The sequence below is a fragment of the Drosophila subobscura genome, chromosome U (genome assembly GCF_008121235.1).
Source record: "Drosophila subobscura isolate 14011-0131.10 chromosome U, UCBerk_Dsub_1.0, whole genome shotgun sequence".
NCBI classification, from domain to species: Eukaryota; Metazoa; Arthropoda; class Insecta; order Diptera; family Drosophilidae; genus Drosophila; species Drosophila subobscura.
Window position 1 is genome coordinate 8183499 of NC_048534.1, and position 20113 is coordinate 8203611.

Sequence of the window (20113 nt, forward strand, 5' to 3'; positions counted from 1 at the left end):
AAATTAAGGCGCTGCGCGCGTCGCGGCCATTCCAGGCCATCCCAGCCACCCTTCAGTCATCAGCCGGAGCCGCAGTCAGATTCATTCGCTACCGTTAACTCTTTGAAACTGGACGTGGTGAGCGGCAGAACACGCGCTCGCGAAAATATCATAAATTCCAAAGTGAGCAACACAAAAAGAGAGAGAGAAAGAGAGAGCAGGCACACAGAGAATGCCAAAAAGAGATAGTTAGTGCCCGAAAGTGATCGAAGGAAGGAAGAAGAATAAGAAGAAGAAAGATTAACGAAAAAACTTCGGAGAGTGCCATCCGAGTGCCAAGTGCGAGTTGCCCCTCCGGTTAGCCCCCGAATAGTTGTCCTAGTTGACCCTGCCCCGACCCGACCCTCGCATGTGAGACCGGCCGGTCGCGATCGATCCAATGAAAATGGAAGATCCCACAATAGCCGACACGTACGTGCAGGAGTTCGATCTGCACCATCTGGAGGTGCCGGTTGCCGGCAGCAGCGCAAATGCCAACGCGACAGTGGCCGCCGCCATTGGGCACGTGAAGCGGGAGGATCACAGTCCGCCACAGCCGGTGGCTGTCAAGTGGACCACTGTGCATGGGGAGCCACCGGTTGCCGAGGAGGTGGTGCCGGAACCGCTGGCACTTGCTGCACCAGAGGCAGCCGTGGCCGTCGAGGAGGTGGCACCGTCGCCCCACATCAAGCTTCGCTCCTTCTCGGGCCACCAGTGGCACATAGATGAGCGCCGGCTGCAGCCACTCTCGCCGCCACCGGAGCAGTACGGCCCAATGCCCGGCCAGGCCATACTGGTCAACACATCCTCCTCGTCGGCAGCCGGAGTGCCAGGCGGCGTGCCCTCCACACCGCCGGAGACTCCGCCGGTGGTGGGTTCGCCGACGGGCAGCAGTAGCTGTAGGAAGGAGGCTGCGCCCGTGGTCAGCGCTGGACTGAGCCACGAAATGATGTGGCTGACCAACTCCATACGTGCCGACCAGCAGCCACTCGATCTGCGGCCGCTGCCCTATCCCGGCTCCCAGGAGGAGGCCGAGGAGTGGGATCGCCAGCGGGACTATGCCCTGCAGGCGGCCGCCGCCGCTCACCACCATCATCATGGACAGCCGCTGATGCAGAGCCAACACCATCCGCATACCCATCCGCATCCGTATCCGCACGGCCATCCCCACGCGCACCCGCATCCGCACCCCCACCAGGTTGTGCTTCAGCAGGCCAAGTATCCGCATCATCACTTCCACAACCTCGACCTGGCTCCCATCAACATGCACTCGAGCCCGCACGCCCACTCCCACACGGCATCGTATGCGGCAGCCTCCGGCTCGGTCACGCCCAACTGCCTGCCCCAGGTGCCGGGCTCCAACATCAGCAGCGGCAGCAGCAGCGTGGGCGGAGGCTGCGTGCTCACCCGAGCGGCCCTCCAGCCCTGCCGCCCCATGTCGGCCAGCTCGACGAGATCCTCGACCAACATGTCGCCTCACACCTGCTCGGGAGCATACAGCAATGCCACGCTGGAGGACTGCATCAATGACGACATGCTGACCACGCTCACAGTGCGGGAGCTGAACAAGCGGCTTCACGGCTGCCCTCGCGAGGAGGTGGTGCGCCTGAAGCAGAAGCGGCGGACCCTGAAGAACCGCGGCTACGCCCAGAACTGCCGCTCCAAGCGCCTGCACCAACGCCACGAACTGGAGAAGGCCAATCGCTCGCTCAACCAGGACCTGCACCGCCTCAAGCACGAGTACTCGCGCGTCTGCCAGGAGCGAGACGCCCTCATGCAGCGCCTCCAGCGGATCGGTGCTGCAGGTGGAGGGGGTCCGGCTGCAGCTGGCGACAGCCAAAGCTCACCGGAGTTCTACCTATGACGCCAACTGGCGGCAGCCACCACATCCTCCGCAACAGCCTCGCATCAGCAACGCGGCAACCAGTGGGCCGCCCAGCAGCTGGCTAACTGAGTGGCTGAAACCACTCCAAGAAAAAGGTGTTCCAAAAGGTATTTTCCCCCCACCCCAGGGAGTGTTTCCCCGCCAACAAAAACCTATTCCAAGTCTCTCTTTTTTTTAGGATTGTGACAATAAATTCCGTTTAGAATTCAGTTTGAGATATTTTAAAGCTAAAGTTATAAATAGGGAAAGAGAGAGAGAGAGAGAGAGAGAGAGCGAGAGAGTGGATCATGTTTGGAGGGAACTTTTGCTGATTATCAGCCTGAGACTATAGGCAACAAATTGATTAAAAAACACATTTGTATAAAGAACAAACATTGTATAGAGGAAGCCACACGAAAAGCAAAATCAAATCAAAATCGGAAAAGAAAACGGAAAGAGAAGGAGAATCATTTTGCAGCTTCTGATTACCGATCGATCGCTACATTGTATTACGATTAAAAAATTACAAATTACAAATTACAAATTACGAGTTAGTAACACACGCTTATTTGTTGATTAGTTCTAGTTTTAGTTTCCCTTCTAGTATTAAGAGCGAGCAGAAGCGTATAGATATCATAACTGAAAAGTAATAACTGAAAAATGGTAGCTGTAATGTTGATCTTAGAGGATTCGTTTTCTATTGTTTTTGGTTCCCTGTTTTAGTCCTTCGTTCCACCACAAAACATACTAAACTAAAGGTTGTATTACGTTTAAAATACTTCAAGTGCTTGTACTGATAAAATACCAAAATACCAAACTGTAAAAATGAAAAACCAAACAAAGCAAATCAAAACTAAACTAAAACTGAACAAACAAGTCCTATATGCATAATGTAATACAATAATTGCAAACAATAATGTACATACACACCCACACACCGATTTAAATAATAAACAAAACAGATACAAAGATACAACGCCAATTCTGTACATTTAAGATTCTTTTTTGGGCACACATTCCGTGTGTCTCTCGAGTGTCACGGATTACTGAATACAGAAGAACACTTACGAGTAGTGCAAGAAATTATAAATAAATTAAAATTAACGAAACATTGTGAGTAGCTGATAAGTGTGCATAAATCAAGTTAGTAATAAATCTAATTTAACATTACAACTCAAAGTGTATCTTTTTCTGTGTAATGGAAATTCCATTAGATATTTACAGTGAGCAAGCCTAAAGGGAGCAATTCTAGCAGTTAGTAACAAAAAAAACTCCCGAAACAGCGATGCCTAATTGAAGATGCCGAAGATCCTCTACCGATGAAATTTATTGGAGAATCCTTATAGTTTAATCAAGGGAAAATACAAATTTAAGAATAACTCGCAAGGAATTTTCAGGTAAACTGGCAGCATATTGGAGAGCCAGTCTTCAAAATGATTGTATCCACATGTCTGGTAAAATTGCGAAACAAATTTCATATTCATCTGTAAGTACAATTCACCTGAGTTACAGGTAACAAGGGAAGCTTTTTTACATAGAGCAATGGATAACTCGATGAATGCTTAATGCTTGACTCTGTGTGCATCATCCATAATTTAAAGACAAGCATTGCTTGCCTTCACTTTGCATTCGACTAAAACTATATTCGAGGGCAGGACAGGGCGTACGTGTTGAGAGATGTTGGGTACACACGGATAGAACCACGTTGAATCTTTGCTCCAGAAATGTACTGCAAGCTATACTTTTAAGAACAGTCCAAAAAGGTTTAACACAAAGAAGGATTATTCCTATTTAATGTATTTAACTCACTTGAACATGATGCGAGTCCTCATTCTTTGTCTTTAAAAAAAATACATACTGGAGTCTTAAATTTCCTTCATGTAGATGCAATTGCTGGTTAAATAACTTCATTTTGCAGATCTTCCTTTATTGCCATGCATCAAACCTTTTACTCCAACAGTTGCGATCGAGGTTTGGTTTTCAGTTGAATCATCCTTTGGCTCCAAATCTCAACTTGCACCCTTAGGGAGGGCGATCTGGAGATCTCCCCCTCTTTTTCATAGAATTGCATACGCTGTGTGGTCTGTCGGCATTGATAAAGCAGACCAAAATCAACAATAAACAAATCCAGTCCAATTCAATCTCCGGACTGCAGACTCCGATGGTGTCAGCAGTCAGCAGTCCCCAGCTGAGTGCCCCCAAAGTACTATCAACAAACACGAGTCGCGTAACGGCGCATGCAGGAGCAGAAGGAGGCGATGCCGATGACGATGGCGATGCCGTTGGAGCTGGAGCTGCAGCATCAAATTACAATCATCAACATGAAGATCAACAACAACATCAGAAGCGTTCCCCAAAGAGGGGACCGAGACCACCGAGACACCAATCCAACTCGGAGTCGGAGTCGGAGTCGCAGTCGCAGTCCAAGGCGTAATTCGGTAATTCCAGATCGGCTCTGGACCACTTGGTTGTGGCTGCGAATCAATGTTTGGACCTTGTAACTTTTCATTAATAAAACTTTTAGTTTTTCAAGTTTGTTTGTTTTGATTGCATTTCAGATTTGGCTCCGTCTCCAGATCGTTCTCGGTTTTTTTTTTGTGCTCTGGGTCTTGAATTTATTTATTATTTTGAATATGTGAATTTCCTGTCTTCTCCTCCTCCCCTCGTCGATGGCGGCCACAACCCGATCGGCCAACAGTTGCGCAACAATTTTTGTCGATTTTGGTTTTTTTATACCCGACACGACCATCAAGTGGCCATTTTATGCCGAGCGCTTTGCATTTTCTTCTTTATTATTATTTATTTTTTTGGTTCTTCCAGCAGGAAGTGTCGGATTTCTTTTGGTTTTCGGTCATGCAAACGGCGCATGCAAGAAGTTAAAACAAAAAGGGAAAGCAAGACCACTGCTAAACGCCATTTAAATGAATATAAATCGTGGCAAGACAGGCTTCGATTATGCTCCAAACCATCCCATATGAAGGTACACAATATTCTTTCTGTTCCAATATAATTCAACCTTAAGCTCTGCGACAATTTTGGGGTTTTCCTTGGCTTTCAAGTGCAGTTTAAACAATAATTATGAAATTCTGATGCAAATCGCTGGCAGCCGAAAGTCTTTCAGCCGCAGGGTTGACAGACAGACACTAAGAAGTGGATGTCAAGTGTGGGCTGGTCTCTTGGAAATTTATAGACACGTCAATGACAATCGGTGAATTGTCATGACCATGGGGATAAGTTCATCTCGGGCATAATCAGTGCTTAGGGGCAGGACAAGAGAGGACAGGACAGGACAGGCAACTGCCAACTGGGATGATTGTCAACATTATTATGGTCCGAACACCGTTTCAGTTTGATTATGCTGCGTACTCGGGGCACTCTTTTTATGCCTGCACTGCGACGTGTGACGGCTTTGATGAGCTGCGGCTGTGGGATTGGATTGGAATGGGGCTGGTGCGGGGTGTGTGTGGGTGCGTTTTTTATTACGTTCCTCAAGTGGATGAGCCAGCCAGCCAGCAGCAACGAGCCAAGCGACACGCTTAAGTGGCTGTCCCCTGCCTCAGACCCTCCCCCCCTCCCTCGTTCCTTTTTGTTCTTAATTCAATCGATAGTTCACACATGTAATCGCATGGATGGCCGCATGATTGGGTGGCTTCCACTGCTTCTGCTCTGTTTCCGTGTCTATCGCGTGGCTCTCTCTCTCTCTCTCTTTGCTTTGCTATGCCACACACGTAGCGTTGACATTGACAAAGAGGGTGGGGGTGGTCTCTGTTCCCATTTTCCCCAACTGACTTTAACCTTAAATCGTTAACACACAAGTTGCCATTCAAAATATTTGCACAATCATTCCTGTCGGTGGTCCACTCATTAGCTTAATGAAGATTTCCAATGCCTTCGTTCGGCGGTCCTTCAAAGGCTCATTAGTCGCTGCTTTGTTCAGTCTCAGTCTCAGTCTCAGCCTCTCAGCTCTGCTTCTGGCTAAAAGTTTTTCCAAAATATGCTCGTAAATCTCATTTTGGCAGCGCTGAAAAAAGGAAATTTATCGCGTCAAAGGACAAGTGCCAAGAAGTTTCTCGGCCAAAAGCTTATCAATCATTGACGTACGAGAATGTGAAAGGATAGTTTGGGTGGGTGAAACTTTCGCCATGAGTTGTAGTAAGCTATAACTTCTATAGCAGCTCGTTTGTACATCACTTCTTATAATAAATCTAAGCAGAAAGCGAGTTATGGAACTCGACAATGCACTGGCAATTCGATGAGAAGGGAGCGAATCTCTTTGAAGGAAGATTTGAAGCGGTTTTGTTGTTAATAAATCGCCAATAAATTCGCCCCTTTGGCATTCTTTGAGCAATTTAAATGATTAGTAGCTAATTTGGTTAGAAATAGATGGCACTAACGAGTTGACGTCTAAAGAACTGAGCATGCCATACACAAAAATATTTTAAATAATTGTTACAGTTGTAGAAACATTAAAATTAGTAGAATGTAGATCTTTGAGTTGCCATAACTTCAAGTATATCCATTCTATCAACAAGATCCAAAAATCCTGTGAAAGATGATACAATTTTCTATCAAACTCGATTTGTTTTGTGGTTATCGCTCTGCAGATTTTGTGTAAGAATTTAAAAAGTGCAAACATTCACCTAATCGTTTTGGAATTTGTATTAAAGATTGTTTTAAAGAGATTCTAAGTATGAGAAAATTATTTACTCATCGAGGCCTAAAATCGAATTTCTGTCTCGGGCAAAGTACACTTAAAATGTTCCCATTTGTTGCTCTTTAGCTCTACTCTCCTCTACCGAAAGACATTCCAAATCAATATGCTAGTAAGTGTTTTCTTTAAGTTTTCATGTCCAGCTGATAAGCGACCAAAAACTGTATCTCAAACATTGAGATCGCGTCACTTCCTTTTTCCACTGACTTATTCCCAGCTCTAATCTCTGGGCTGGCATCTTGTGAGAGTCTAAAGCTTCCTTCGTCTTGCCTTGGATTACGAGTAAGTTCCCCCTCACAGCACGGTCCATTGTCTTGCGTTTTTTATTGATGGGCTCTGGTCTGCTCTGCTCTGCTGTTTTTTACGACTTTCACCCCCCAATCCGTGTCAGTGGGCAGTAGGCTGGGACGCGTCTTCATGTCCAGTGTCATTCATGCCCGTACGAGTATATCCTTTGCCATGCAGTTGTCGTCGTCGTCCTCGTCGTCGTCCCCGAGGCGATTTTCATACTTCGACTTCCGTTTGCAATGTATCTTTATCGTTTTATACCGCTTCCGTGCCCAGTGTATCTACTCCAGGGCGCTGCCTCGGCGTCGCATAATTTCCGTAATGACCAACGATATAAATGGAACTCATTTGCCAGTCCCCCCCGCGTCCTGCTGCTGTGCGTTGTATTGATGCGCTGCCGTAAATCGCTTTTCGACCCCCCCAGCCCTGCCAGAGAGTCGAACTTTGTCTGGACCCTGTCCAGGGACGACTCCTTTAACGTTTGTAATAATAAATTAAATCACATTTTGGCTCTTACCCCCACTGTGCATGTGCATACCCTGTAGATGTGGGCTGCAAGGGTATGTGCAAACGGGGAATGACCGAGGAAATATTACCAACATTTTGGCACACAAAATTTCAATACATAAAATTACTTTTGAAAGATATATTTACATTGAGATGTTCCTTTTCTTTATTCTAAATGCTGTTACAGGGCATCTCCTAGTCCCAACGCTTGTCGAAACCCTTCTGAATGGTTGGGGCGTTCGTGTGTGTGGGCCACGGCAGGATGTCTATCTGGTTCATTGGCTGTGGCCCATAAAAAAGAGAGACACAGACTTGGAAGGCAGCCTTAGCATGAAGCATATGAAGACATTTGCCTTTTCCTTCAATTCCGGGCCATTACAAATTGGTTGAATTTGATTTTGCCCCAAAAAAAGAACCAGAACTGTGCGGTGTCCGAGCACGGAGAGGGGCGGCGGGATGGTTGGGTGATGGTTGAAGCTATTCTGGGGCAACCTTCACTGAGCGTTCGCGTTTACCAGAAGGTTGCAGAGACCCGCTGCCCGCTGCTACACCCAACCCCCGGCAATCCAAGAAGCCACAACCAGGTAGTGGTGTCGCCACACAGGTGCACTCAAGCTTTGTTTTTGTATTTATAATTTTTTTATTTTTTATTCTTTGTTGCTTCTCTTTGGTCTGTGGTGTTTTCTTTCCGCAGAGTGTGCAGATTTTATTTTCATTTCGTTTTCATTTTTCCTTACATTTTGCGGTTCTTATGTAAAGAGGCAAACAAAAAGCAGCAGCCAGATGAGTAATGAGTGCAAGCCAAAAGAGTTATGATATGAGACACAAGTAAATGTATTTTAATATGGCTGAAGATGGAGTACACTCCCCGAGAGTTTCCTGGAATCTAAGCTGTGGAATGTGGAAGGTGGGCAACAAATAAAAAGAATGTTTTGCACTAGAAGCTTAGAATTTGGCACATAGAACGAGTCTCATGTCGGGCATTCTTGGAAATATTTAAAGATCCTCTAAAGATTCTCTTCCCTAACCTGATTTTGGAATTTCGCTTAAAGCATTTCCCTCCTAGACATGTAAACAGCGGCTCTTCAAGTCGATCAGTTACCTTGAAATCTGTTCAAGAACCGTGGGAACAAAAACATTGGCTTCCCTCACGTTTACGTGAAAATGAAACCCGTAAACAATGCCTTTCCCAGCCACAGACAAGTGCAATGAGACACTTTGAAGTCATCAATCGTTTGTAAGAAAATGTATACCACTAAAAGGTTTAATGTTTGATTGGGTAGGAATTTTTCCTGGGTTTCTAGAGCCATTATTGCTGTTTCCCTATCTTTAAAGCTTTCTTCGGAGAAGAAATGGCAGCTCAATCGGAGTCTTATAATAAAGATCTTCCGTAAAGTGTTGTATACCTTCGGCCTTCATATGTTGCTCTATATTCTATGTGGCTCATTCTCATAAATATGATGCATTTCGCTCGCTTGAACAGGTATTCCCGAGAAAAATACCACCAAAACTTCATAGCATGTTCCTTTCGAGCCCCTGATTAGTGTATTAGTTTCTTAATAGCTTAATGCGCTTTTCAGTGAGACTTTTATTATTATCTCTCCACCTTGCACAGGCGACTGGCGACAGAGAACAGAGAATGAAGATCTTGCTATAGATTCTGCTCTCAAATGCGATCGTTCTCTCGCACGGGTTTTCGCGTTGCAAATATCACCTCAGTTTCGCAACGATTTTTCGCTGATTAGGAATAATGCAAAAGCCAAAAGACGGGTGACGGGAGACCGGAGACAGCGATTCGAAGCGATTGCAACACGAGGTTGGGCGAAGGGGGGAGCGACATCGAAGCTCGTGTCAGCACTCTGGGGTCGACACTGTCGGTCACTGAACCCCCGAGCGGAAAACTAAAATAAAATGTATAAAAAACTAAATAAAAAGCAAAAAGCAACAACTGGGAAAAAAGTGATTGGCGTGGCACAAGTCGGGCTTGGCAGCTCTTTCTCGGCGGAGAGACGGAGAGCGCATAATGAGGTTATAAAAAACTTCATAAATTATTTTTTAATAAATCAATTTAAATATTTCTGCCAACATATTGTTGTCCGAACAGCTCGCAGCCGAAATTACACAAAAAACCAACTGAAATTAAATACATTTTTTTCGCAAATGGCTTCTGCTGAATTTGCAATAAATTGGAGAATGAAAAAAGAAACGACAGAGGCATCGGAATCGATTGCAGGGATCAGCATTCCGTCAGTTCGAGGCTTAATTTATTTATTGTTGTACATGCAATTGGATGATTTAATTAATATTGAATTACACACACACACACACAATGCCAACAGAGCCGGCTCGATAATTATACAATCTCTCTGGCATGGACAGAACATTTCAATTTCAGGACTGTTCCCACTCTCCTCTCCGGCATGTCTCTGCTTTTGCTTCTGTTTCTGTCTCTGGTTATCGACGCTTGTCTGCTGGCTGTGGTACTGTACCTGGCTGGAGTGCGAGTGCCGGTGCCAGTGCGGCCTTAATTTATGCAATGGCAAATATTTAGCAAACAAACACACACAATTTTTGCCCGGGCTTATTAATTAAGAGCGAGTCTCCAGACGCACACTTTCCACTCCTCCACTGTCCTCCTTTGTCCTCTCCTGTACGTACTCTTCGCATGCCCCTTCGTACATACGTTCCCCCTGCTGTCCTCGCCCAACCAAAATCGAGAAATCATAAAAGCGTAAAATCGAAATGCCGCCATTCCCGTGGTGGCTGCCAAACTGCTTTACTTCCTGTCTCGACCTACGCTTTCTGCCAAACGCCATACTCTGCTCCCCGTTTATTAACACGCATATCAATTCATTTTGATTGTAATTTATGCCGTAACCAATCGCTGCATATCGCTCACATCGTGCCAGGACTCCCCTCCATATCCTTGTCGCGGGGGTAATAAAATTATGGTTCATAGTTAGATATTGCGGCTGCAGTTAAAAGCAACTCAAATGTGTGTCCCCTCCCCCCACAAGCGGATATGCTCTTAAATGTATTTGTTAGATCAAGTCACATGCGAACTCGGATTTTGCTTACTTTTTCTTTTGTTTTCTGTTTAGTGGAGCGTGATCTTGCAATGGAAAACGTTTACCAGCGGGGATTGGGGCTAGATTTATTGTTACATATGTGATGTCGCATTGCAATGTTTATGCGGCCAACTATTAATATTTTTGATACCTTTAATTACTGGCAAAAACGGTTATACAAAACACTAACTCGTGCTGCCGCCAAACGCGAAAACAGAACGCAAAGAACGAAGGAGAGCGAATTCAGACGAGAGCGAATTCAGGCGAGAGCGGAAAGCAGATCGGCGAGAGAGATGCCGAGAGAGTTACAATGCAGACTGCGGCGAAAAAGGTTTTGTGCGAGACCAGATCACGAACAACGTGAAACTCCTATTTATTTACCATTTAAATTGTATTCAATCACTTATTGAACTTTACTTTTAAACAATACCCCCGACCTGACACTGACCATGATGCAAAGTAAAGCTCAATCAACCTAATTGAGCGACCCCAATGGCCAACTTCTGTCACCAACTTCTCAGCCTCTGCCTCCACCTCATGTTCCTAATGTGCTTTCTGCCATACCACCGCAGGCGGACCCAAACCAAACCGTTCCAAATCAAAAGACAAACGTCGACAAATGACCCGACGCAGTGAATAAATGAATACCAGAAAGCAGAACGAGAGAGAAGTGAATGTATTCGGTAACAATTCATTAAGCAAATAGAAATGTTCGCTAAACGCATTAAGAGATTAGCACACATACGAGTACATACAGGCCCAAAGACCGGGGGAACCCAATACCCATCGATAAATGTTGCTTTGGCACTGTGGAACACTGGGCAGCAGCTTAATGACCCTCATTTGATGTAAATACAAGCCAGGGAATTGGTTTGGGCAAATGGCAAAAATTTAATTGCGAGCCAAAGGAGACTGACTCTGTTCATGTGTGTGGCTAGCTCTGGAATTGGTCTTCCATGTGTGGAAAGGTGGAAATCTGTGCTTGATAAGTGCTCATTGTTTCGCCAAGCCAACATTGTTTCCACGCCCAACAACATGTACCGGCGACAGTCTGCGAGCACAATGCAGAGCGGAAGTTGCCAGTTTAAAATCACTTAAGAGGAATTTTCGGGGTGTTCCGTTTTTGATTGGAAGGAAGTGTTGGAAGGGGCTGACGGAAATAGGAGATGGAACGTACACGTAGTCTCACATGTGTATGAAAAGGATACTTACAAGCTTATCCATAGCGGTGTAGGTATTTATTTTAATATTAAATGTCTCTGAAACCTGGGAAAGAGGAACTTTTTGGATGGGAAATTATTTACTGCATGATGTATCGTTAAACTACTACGATATAGTCTCGTACTTCGGGTACTTTAGGTCATCTAGTTGAAGCATCTCATAGCGGGGCGGATAAGTCTATAAGATCTGAATGAATAATATGGAAATTATGTATTAATTGGAGGGTTATAAACAAGAAGAATATGGTACGAAAATGTGTTTACAAATTCATGAACAAAAGTAAATCCTACAGTCTTGATTTTTGTATATTCTCTTCCTTTCCTTTACTTCTATTACTTGTTTTTCCTGCTCAGTGTTCCGGCTGGCATATCAACGTTTGTTCCCGCTTCCTGCCCAATCAGTATAACCGTCAAAAAATCCACTTGGTGTGACCCACATTGAGTCTGAGAAAATTGGAGAAAATATCGCGTTCCATCACGTTCCTTTTCTGTTCAAATTTGTGCTATCCTTTTCATCAAATCTCTCCCGTGCTCATCCCCATCCTCAGCGCCATCCCCTATCCCCCATCCCTTTTATCTCCTGGCGCTTCTCTCGCTTGTCCACTGGTCATGTGATAAACGTTTATGATTATTTTTATGCTCATCCGTTTGAGTCTCGACTCCTGGCTTGCCAATTTGCCGCTGATATATCCCGGACTTGATTTAGTTTAAATAACGTTGCGGGACTCGCAGGGGTTAGAGGGGTAGAGGAATGCAATTTATGCGTTGGGGTACGGGCAAACACGACACACAAAGGGAGAAGGAAGGAGGCGAGTCACACGTGACTGCAGTGCTGCTCGTTGCTGGTCAAGTTGCTGGTGACTGGTGTGACCCCCCATGTGTGAACAAATATTTTTTAGAGGGTGTCCAGCACGCTCTGTATGCGGGTCCGTTTTCGGCCAGGGTCCAGGGTCCGGCTACGTGTCATTTGTCCTATCTGGCTGTGCAAATCTTTCCTCTCCCTTAGCCTTTTTTCAACGCTGATTCTCCTTCCGCTTCAGACAATTTCCATAATCGTTGGTTAAACAAGACCGCACACCCGGCCATGGACACGGACACGGACACGGACACATGCTCGTCCAAGCTGACCGCAGGATTCGTTGGCCGACGGTTTATGCTTTTGGTTTTATGTCCATAAGCTCCTCTGCTTATGCTCTAAGTCCACGGATCGCAACCATCCTTGAGTTATGTTTTTTACATATTTTTATTCACTTACCAACTTCCTCCCCATGAGGACGAAGGGGTTGGCTTAATCAAATTATGGCTTATCTCGGCGGAGGTCGAAACGCAAATAGCCATAAACATGTAGATTATACGTATCCCCCATTGACCAGGTCCAGAAGTCAAGCGTTCGGTCACCCAAGTTGCCCCAGGGTGCCATGTGTGACCTTGTTTCCTAGGGATATTTTATTAGGTGAGAGAATAAACCCTTTAATGGTCCACCCAGTGCAGCGCACACATTTAACACTGAGTTTGGTAATTAAAATTCTAGTGCCATAGATTGTGTGTGCACAGCACAAGGATTGATCGGCGAAAATGCTCGTAACTAAAATAACCAACTGGTGGGTCATTCTCCTCTTTGCCCAAACCAAAAGCTTTAACATTCTTGTGGAAATTTCCCGCTTAAATTAACCAAAAATGGTCCATAAATATCGACTCGTTGGGTTCAGGGCAGGGAGAACCGGCATCATTTCATGCTCCATTCAAATGTTGTTCAATCTCATTCAAACAATATTGTATTGTAGTTTTATTGCCACAATAAAACGGATAAAGCAGCGCTCTTCCCCAACCAAAAGGGATACAATGAGGGCAGACCCGAGAAAAGGGGGCGTGGCTGACTCTAGTCGTGTGTGGCTCTCTCCTTTTTAAATTGGTTAAATTTCCGCACGGATTAAATTCTCCCTGCAAACTGTAAGAAGTAAAAATAATTCACGCTTCATTGAGGGGCATGGCATGGCATGGCATGGGGTGAACGAAGTCCTAGAGTCCTTTCCGGAATATTTCACACTTTGCACCCGTACAAATCGGTGACACGTGGCAAGTGCCACATAATTTATACCAGCACAAAAATAAAGCACGGACGAGACTTTAGCCGAGTGTCAAATTTGATACGCTCAATCTGTCCCAAGAATGTTTCAATGTTTTTAAGTCGCCGGAAATCTTAACCTTTTGCGTCTCTTACTTTTGCAGAGAATTTTACTTTACTTTGCCATTGATGGACCCAACTCATTTGGCTTAAAAATTACATTTGCTTTTGGCATTTCCCCACGCTCAAAGGCAGAAAATTAATTTTTCTCTTTTGTGGCATTTTACAATATAGTTTTGAGAGTTTTTCTTTCATGTACAAATGCCTCAAGAAAAATGTTATCTTCAATCAATTTGCTTGGATTATACGCTATGGCTGCTCCTTTCAGTGTGCCAGACCTTTGTTGGTAACGGAACGGAACGACAGACATATGTATGGATTTTCGATTCATGTCTAAATCTATTACAATTCATATTCATATGCCGAGCACATTGTAACCATCCACCCTCCGGCGACTGCCCTCTCCTGACGCGTGAGGGCATCAGATACAGTGCGTTTCGCTACGTTATGTCATGTCAGGACTGATTTTACATGATTACTTCTATTTATTTTCTTTTCGACGACTTAAAATGTTTGATCGAAATGCAATCATCAAAAGAATGCGAGAATTGTGATCATTAATCAATTGGAATAAATTTTAATTATTAAATTATGTGTACAAAATACGAAGAATAAATCATTTAATAAAGATTAATTAATAATTAAAAGTAGTTTAACATATATTTTAATCTTTGAGAAAATTCATTCAAGATTCCGAGTAACTTAAATTCGATCACTTGAATTTGATCAATGATCAAAAATTAAATTTGAAATTCAAATTAACTTGAAATAATTCTAAGTGAGAAATTAAGTAACATACTCGTACATACAATAATCTAGATTCTAGATTTGAGATACAGAGTAGAATATAATGGGAATTCACATATGACACGGACTGTACTCGCTGAAGTTAAATCAAGTGTTAAAGAGTTTTTTTGAGAAACGTCTTCTTGTAGAGGCCGTCTTGTGTCGCAAGTTCTTATTCGACTTTCTACCCCTTTTATGGGCCGTTTCCGTTCCGCCGCTGCTTAGCCTAATATCCAAATAAACATACTTTATACGTTATTGCCGTTGAATTTATGGTTTTTTAAATGACGACACACCCCAACTCCTTGCCGAACAATTCGAGCAACTCCCTGAGTGAATGGAAATATGAAAAGCGAGACTTTTGATAAGGGTCTTTCCTTTTCCTTTGAGAGAGTCAGTTGACTCGAGTTGGCTTCGGGTTGAATTGAGTTATTGGACCAAAAATGGTATAAATCTTTTCCAGCCTCAAAGTGCAATAGATTCCCCTATGCATATGCAGCCGCGCTAATGAAAGTATATTCCCAATCGCAATTAAGATCTGGTGACAAGGTCACACTTTTTGCAAAGATAACAGAAAAATGTCAAAAGTGACGACGTCGATGGCGGCGCCGCTAACGAAATTGCAAATGATGCACATGGAAAACACATGCACATGCACATGAACATACACATATTTACTGCACATGTACACACACACACAATCAAGCCCAGACATGCATCGCTGCTTGTGTGTCTGCTACTTTTCAATGGAATGCAATGGAGATCCGTGACAACATAATGCCCCTCCGCATCAGCAGACAGAAAGACACCTACCCCAACGTAGCCCCAGCGGTGCTTATGCGCAGGCTCGTGACGTGACTGGAAAATGAATTACGAAGCGCCCTGGCCTGGTGTGATGGGATAGGGAGGGACACCGACACCACTCAGCATCTGTAATGGGGCTGCTGCTGCCGCTGCTGCTTTTACTTAGGTGTGAATTCTGCAGAGAGAAAGAGAGAGCGAAATTACATAGAAATTAAGCAGAGGAGTGGATGGAGCAGCCCCAACAGCAACAACAGGAACACATTTTGGCTGGAGCAAGCGCATAATTCATATTTGGCCAAAAACCGTAACGCCCACCGTGCGTTTTGTGCGTGTGTGCGTGTCAAAAGCTTCATCCAGTGTGTGTGTGTGTGTGCGTTTACAGGTAACTGGCAATGATGTTTTGGAGAATGTTAAATAATGTACATACATATGTAACGTACATACATACGCACTCATTATTATGTACCCAAATGCTAAATGGGGACTAAAATATATGTACATTCGTACATACATACGTATGTACTTATGTATGTATGTACGTGATTATGTACTTGGGTGAACTATTCCACCTGCATCTCGTCGAATGGGAACCAAATGCAAAGAGAATATGCATTTATTCTGTTTGTTTTTAATTTAAAAAGGAGAATATATAAGAAGGAGAAATAGGTGAAATCAAAGTAAACATTGTTTAGGTGGTTTCGGACAACAGAGCTTTCGGTACTGTCTTTAATTGCGTACAATAGAAAGAGTACAGCGGGAATCAGAACAAAAAGAAGAATGGCAAGAGAGCTAGATACCGTTGCAACGGTTCTCCCTCTCTCTCTCTCTCGCTCTCTCTCCCCATAGCTGCCAGCCAAATATCAACACAATTCGACGTAACTGTGAAGAAACAAATCAATCCACCACTGACATGGATCACTGATAAATGTATCTGTCTGATGTCGTTTACTTACTTAAGCAGGAAGTTGCGGTTAATCGAGTCGCGGCCTACTATTAAATCCCAGAGGCACTCAAACATTTCTACATTATTATATGAAAACTATTTTCGCTTTTTTTAAGTCGAATTCAATCAAACAAAATTGCAATAGACCTCAAACTGCACGGATATAATATCCGAAAATACTTTGCTAATCCGTACCGTACCTGTTTGCCAGCTACGAAATAAAGACATCATTAGAAAATCATGTAACGCATTAGTCCAACTGTCGTCGCCACACCCACAGGGGGCAGAGGCAGCCACAATTGCCATTATGTTGAACACGCAAGTCAATTGATGCAATTTGTCCGACCAGCTGGAGTACAAGGCAAGGCAAGGCAAGGCAGCCTCCTGCCCAACGGCAATTTCCCCAGTGACAATCTGACATCCCGTAACAGGTTCACGGTCTGACGAATAGTGGGTGGTACCCCATCCATCTCCCTGTGGGTTCGGTGGTGGAGACAGAGCTGCTTTTCTCTCATCAACAGTTAGCAGCTTCTCCTGCTGCCGCTGCTGCTGCTGGTGCTGTCTGATTTAAGGGTTGCCCGTGCCCGACCCTTAAATGAATTGCGGCGATTTATTGCGGTAATACTCATTTAGTTGCCCGCCAAACGCTCTCGCCCCGCGGGGTCGGCCGCCCCCCGAGCAGAGTCGAGTTGAGTGCAAACAATGCACGCCATAAAAATAAATCTCTCTTCCTGTGGCAGTGTGTGGAGTGTTTGGTTATACCCGTGGGAAGTCCCGGCGAGAACTTGTCAATTACTTGCGAATCGATCTGGTCGGGATTTGGTATTCATGTCACTTGCAGGTGCAGGACATCTTGGACTCTGTTCGTGTCTGTCTACTGGAGTAATCACTATAATTGGGCATTGGGCTTGACAAAGCCAGAGCTGAGAGAGAAAAAGTACGTGATATGCATTTATACGTTTGCGGGCAATTAATAAGCCAATTTCAACGGTATGTACCGTACCGTCACCTTATCAGCGACCACGTAAATCAGCTTTATATCATGAAAATGAGCTCAAAATTCAATTACATGGTGTCTTGTCTTCACTCGCCATAAAGCATAAAGCATAAACCAGCTACCAAACACCATCTACCACCCAGTAGCATCACCTTCCAGCACTCCTCCTCCTGTCCCGCATAAATCAAGAAGTTTTTCAACCTGTCGTGCCTGGGATTCTCATTTGCCCAAGCGGCAGCCCAAACATCTTAGCAGATTCTAAGCCGCTTTCGCCGCTCATAACTCACACAGACATTTTGTCACATTATGCATTTGAATTTAATTTGTAATTTATGAGCAGCTTTGCAGACCTCTCGGCCTGCCTCCTGCCAACTAATTATGATTTTAGTGCTCCTCAGGTACTCCCACTCTCCCTTCCAGTTGTCTGTTTCCCACTTAATAACATAATTAATCGATATTATATGAACAACAAAACAATAAACTCCGGAAGAAACCCACAAAAGGTTAAATTAAACGAAGTAATTGTTACAGAGGCAAGCAGGCTACCCCTGCACACCCACCCACACCCCCTCTTTAGCAGTCATTCAGTGCCCACACCCCCCGTGGAGGGTTGGTCCTTTACAATGCATAATAAACAGTCGAGCAGGCACGAAGCAAACAGAAGTGGGGAGCAAGCTCGTTCAGTTTTTGATTTTTAAACGGCTTGTCTTCCTGTGCCTGGGGTAACGGGACCGGGACCGGGACCGGGACCGGGACCAAGACTCGGCTGTAAAGCGCACAAAGTCACACGGCAGGTGGCGCAAACAACCACGAATTGAGTGGGGAGGAGGAAAGCACAAAGTGATTTAAATGCATTCATAATGGGATGAAATCATGTGCTGTCTCACTCTCTCTGGCCAACCACTCGCCCTTCCACTCCCGTTTCGATTTGCGGTTACCATGGGTAGGGGGAGGACTTGAATCTGCATAGAGTTGCGCTTTTGATGTGCGCATCCCCTTCAATCCTAAGCTAACTTATGGCAGACTTGAACCTAAACTAGAGTTTTTTAATTAAAATGACGCCTATAAAATTATAATTAATGCCGTCCAGAGCAGGGACTTGGATACTTTGATGCCCAGCCAAATCCGCTTAGAATTATACCATAACAATTTGAGGCCAACGCCAACGCCATTTAAAAGGCCACATTAAGTATCTTATCAGAGCTAAGCAGATGGGGTCAGATCACTGGGGTGGGAGGTCACTGTCCTCAATGGATCTGTTTATGGAATGTGATTAAAGCTTTTGCCGTTCACTCGAGACACTCAGTGGTCTCAAGTGTCCATTTGGTGGCGGAATGTTAATTTCCAGATTCTCAACTAACGCCGCAAAGGTGAACCGATGCAAGTGCTTGGAGCGTGTTCTGAACTCATCAGCGGTGCCTGGAAAGCTGATGATTCCCTCCACATATTGCGGCTCTGGCAAGTAGTAGTCATCGCCTGGCAGCACAGACACCATAGATCCCTCGCAAGCATAGAGCAAAGGCATGAACATGGTGGTACCCAGACTGCTGCGTTTTGTGGCAAAGTCTAGCAGGGATTTGTAGGTTCCAACTCCAACAAGTCGCGACAACTCGTAGAATTGTGGGGGCAGAAACCAGAGTTCCCCCAATTGGTTCAGTTTCAGAAACTCCAACGGAGTTAACCACTGCGTGAAAAGTATAAAAACAATTGGTGAAATTTTGTAATATTGAAGACAAAACTCACCAATGTCTCCTTGACCTCAGATGGCTCATTTAGCAGGCTGGGGCGTGTGTCCACAAAGGCCATGAAGAAGACAGTCGCATAGCTGTAAGGTATCTTTGTAAGTTTCAGTATAAAACCCCCAAACATAATCCAACCCACCCTTTACGAACGATGGAAGGACTGGCCCAGGCTGACCATTCGTGTAGGGCCCACAAATCCGGAACCACATTCAGCTCCCGACACAGTTTCAGGAACTCGCTGGGCTTGTTGTGCACTCTTTGCTGCCAAGCCTCGCGATCGGGCAGCTCCTTAGGCAAGGCAACAGCACCGAAGTCCAATTCATTTTTACTGCGACACAGAAGAACTCCAACCTCTTCAAAGCACTCCCGCAAAGCAGTCAGCCGCAGCGTAATCTCCCTAAAAAGAGTACAAAGATCAGTTCAATAATCTATGTGTTAGATGTGTCACCTTTGGACTCACCGCGACCAAATGTGCGAGCGCTTGAAGAAGCGGTCGTAGCAACCTGTTCCCTGGGGCGCCAGTATGGCTGGCCTGTTATCATGGATCAGCACCAAGCGCCTCAAGGCCTCCTGTGTCACACCGAACTCCTCGAAATACTGCAGCCAGGAAACAGCTTCATCTGCCTCGCTGTCCAGCAGACCACCGGGAAAGACAGTTTGATTCGTAACGATCGCTGTGGGATCACTGCGCTTGAGCATCAATAGCTGGATGATCAGAGGAGTTGAATGTTACAATCATTCCCACAAGACATAAGACTTCGAATTACATTGTAGTCCTGTTGCTGGTTGGCTTCTTTGGAGATTATGATGAGACTGGCCGAGGTGCGCCATTTGCTAGGAGTTGCAGCAGACATCTCAAAGCATTTAATATTCTAAAATGTTTTATTCCCCATCAGCTGTTTGCCCATCGATATCGATATCTCATCCTGTACCGAATAACAACAAAAAACCTTATCTTTACCAACACTAGTTGGTAGGTT

At 44.8% G+C, this 20113-nt stretch overlaps 2 protein-coding genes across 3 annotated transcripts; one reads left to right on the top strand and one right to left on the bottom strand.

The window, feature by feature from the left end:
* LOC117901546 (transcription factor MafB) lies at positions 1-2328 on the top strand. Its single transcript, XM_034812339.1, has one exon. The coding sequence runs from the start codon at positions 419-421 to the stop codon at positions 1880-1882; it is 1464 nt and encodes a 487-aa protein (XP_034668230.1). The 5' UTR covers positions 1-418; the 3' UTR covers positions 1883-2328.
* A 15648-nt stretch (positions 2329-17976) lies between these two features.
* On the bottom strand, positions 17977-20046 carry LOC117901776 (nucleoside diphosphate-linked moiety X motif 19). Of its 2 annotated transcripts, XM_034812676.1 has the most exons (5): positions 19901-20046; positions 19594-19838; positions 19273-19530; positions 19135-19216; positions 17978-19075 (listed from the first exon to the last, which is right to left on the bottom strand). In XM_034812676.1, exons 1-5 carry the CDS (start codon positions 19985-19987, stop codon positions 18665-18667), a joined length of 1083 nt encoding a protein of 360 aa, XP_034668567.1. In that variant the 5' UTR covers positions 19988-20046; the 3' UTR covers positions 17978-18664. The 2 variants fall into 2 exon arrangements, with proteins under 2 accessions (XP_034668568.1, XP_034668567.1); XM_034812677.1 differs by lacking the exon at positions 19594-19838 and having other exon boundaries at positions 17977-19075; positions 19901-19971.
* Positions 20047-20113: the final 67 nt, after the last annotated feature.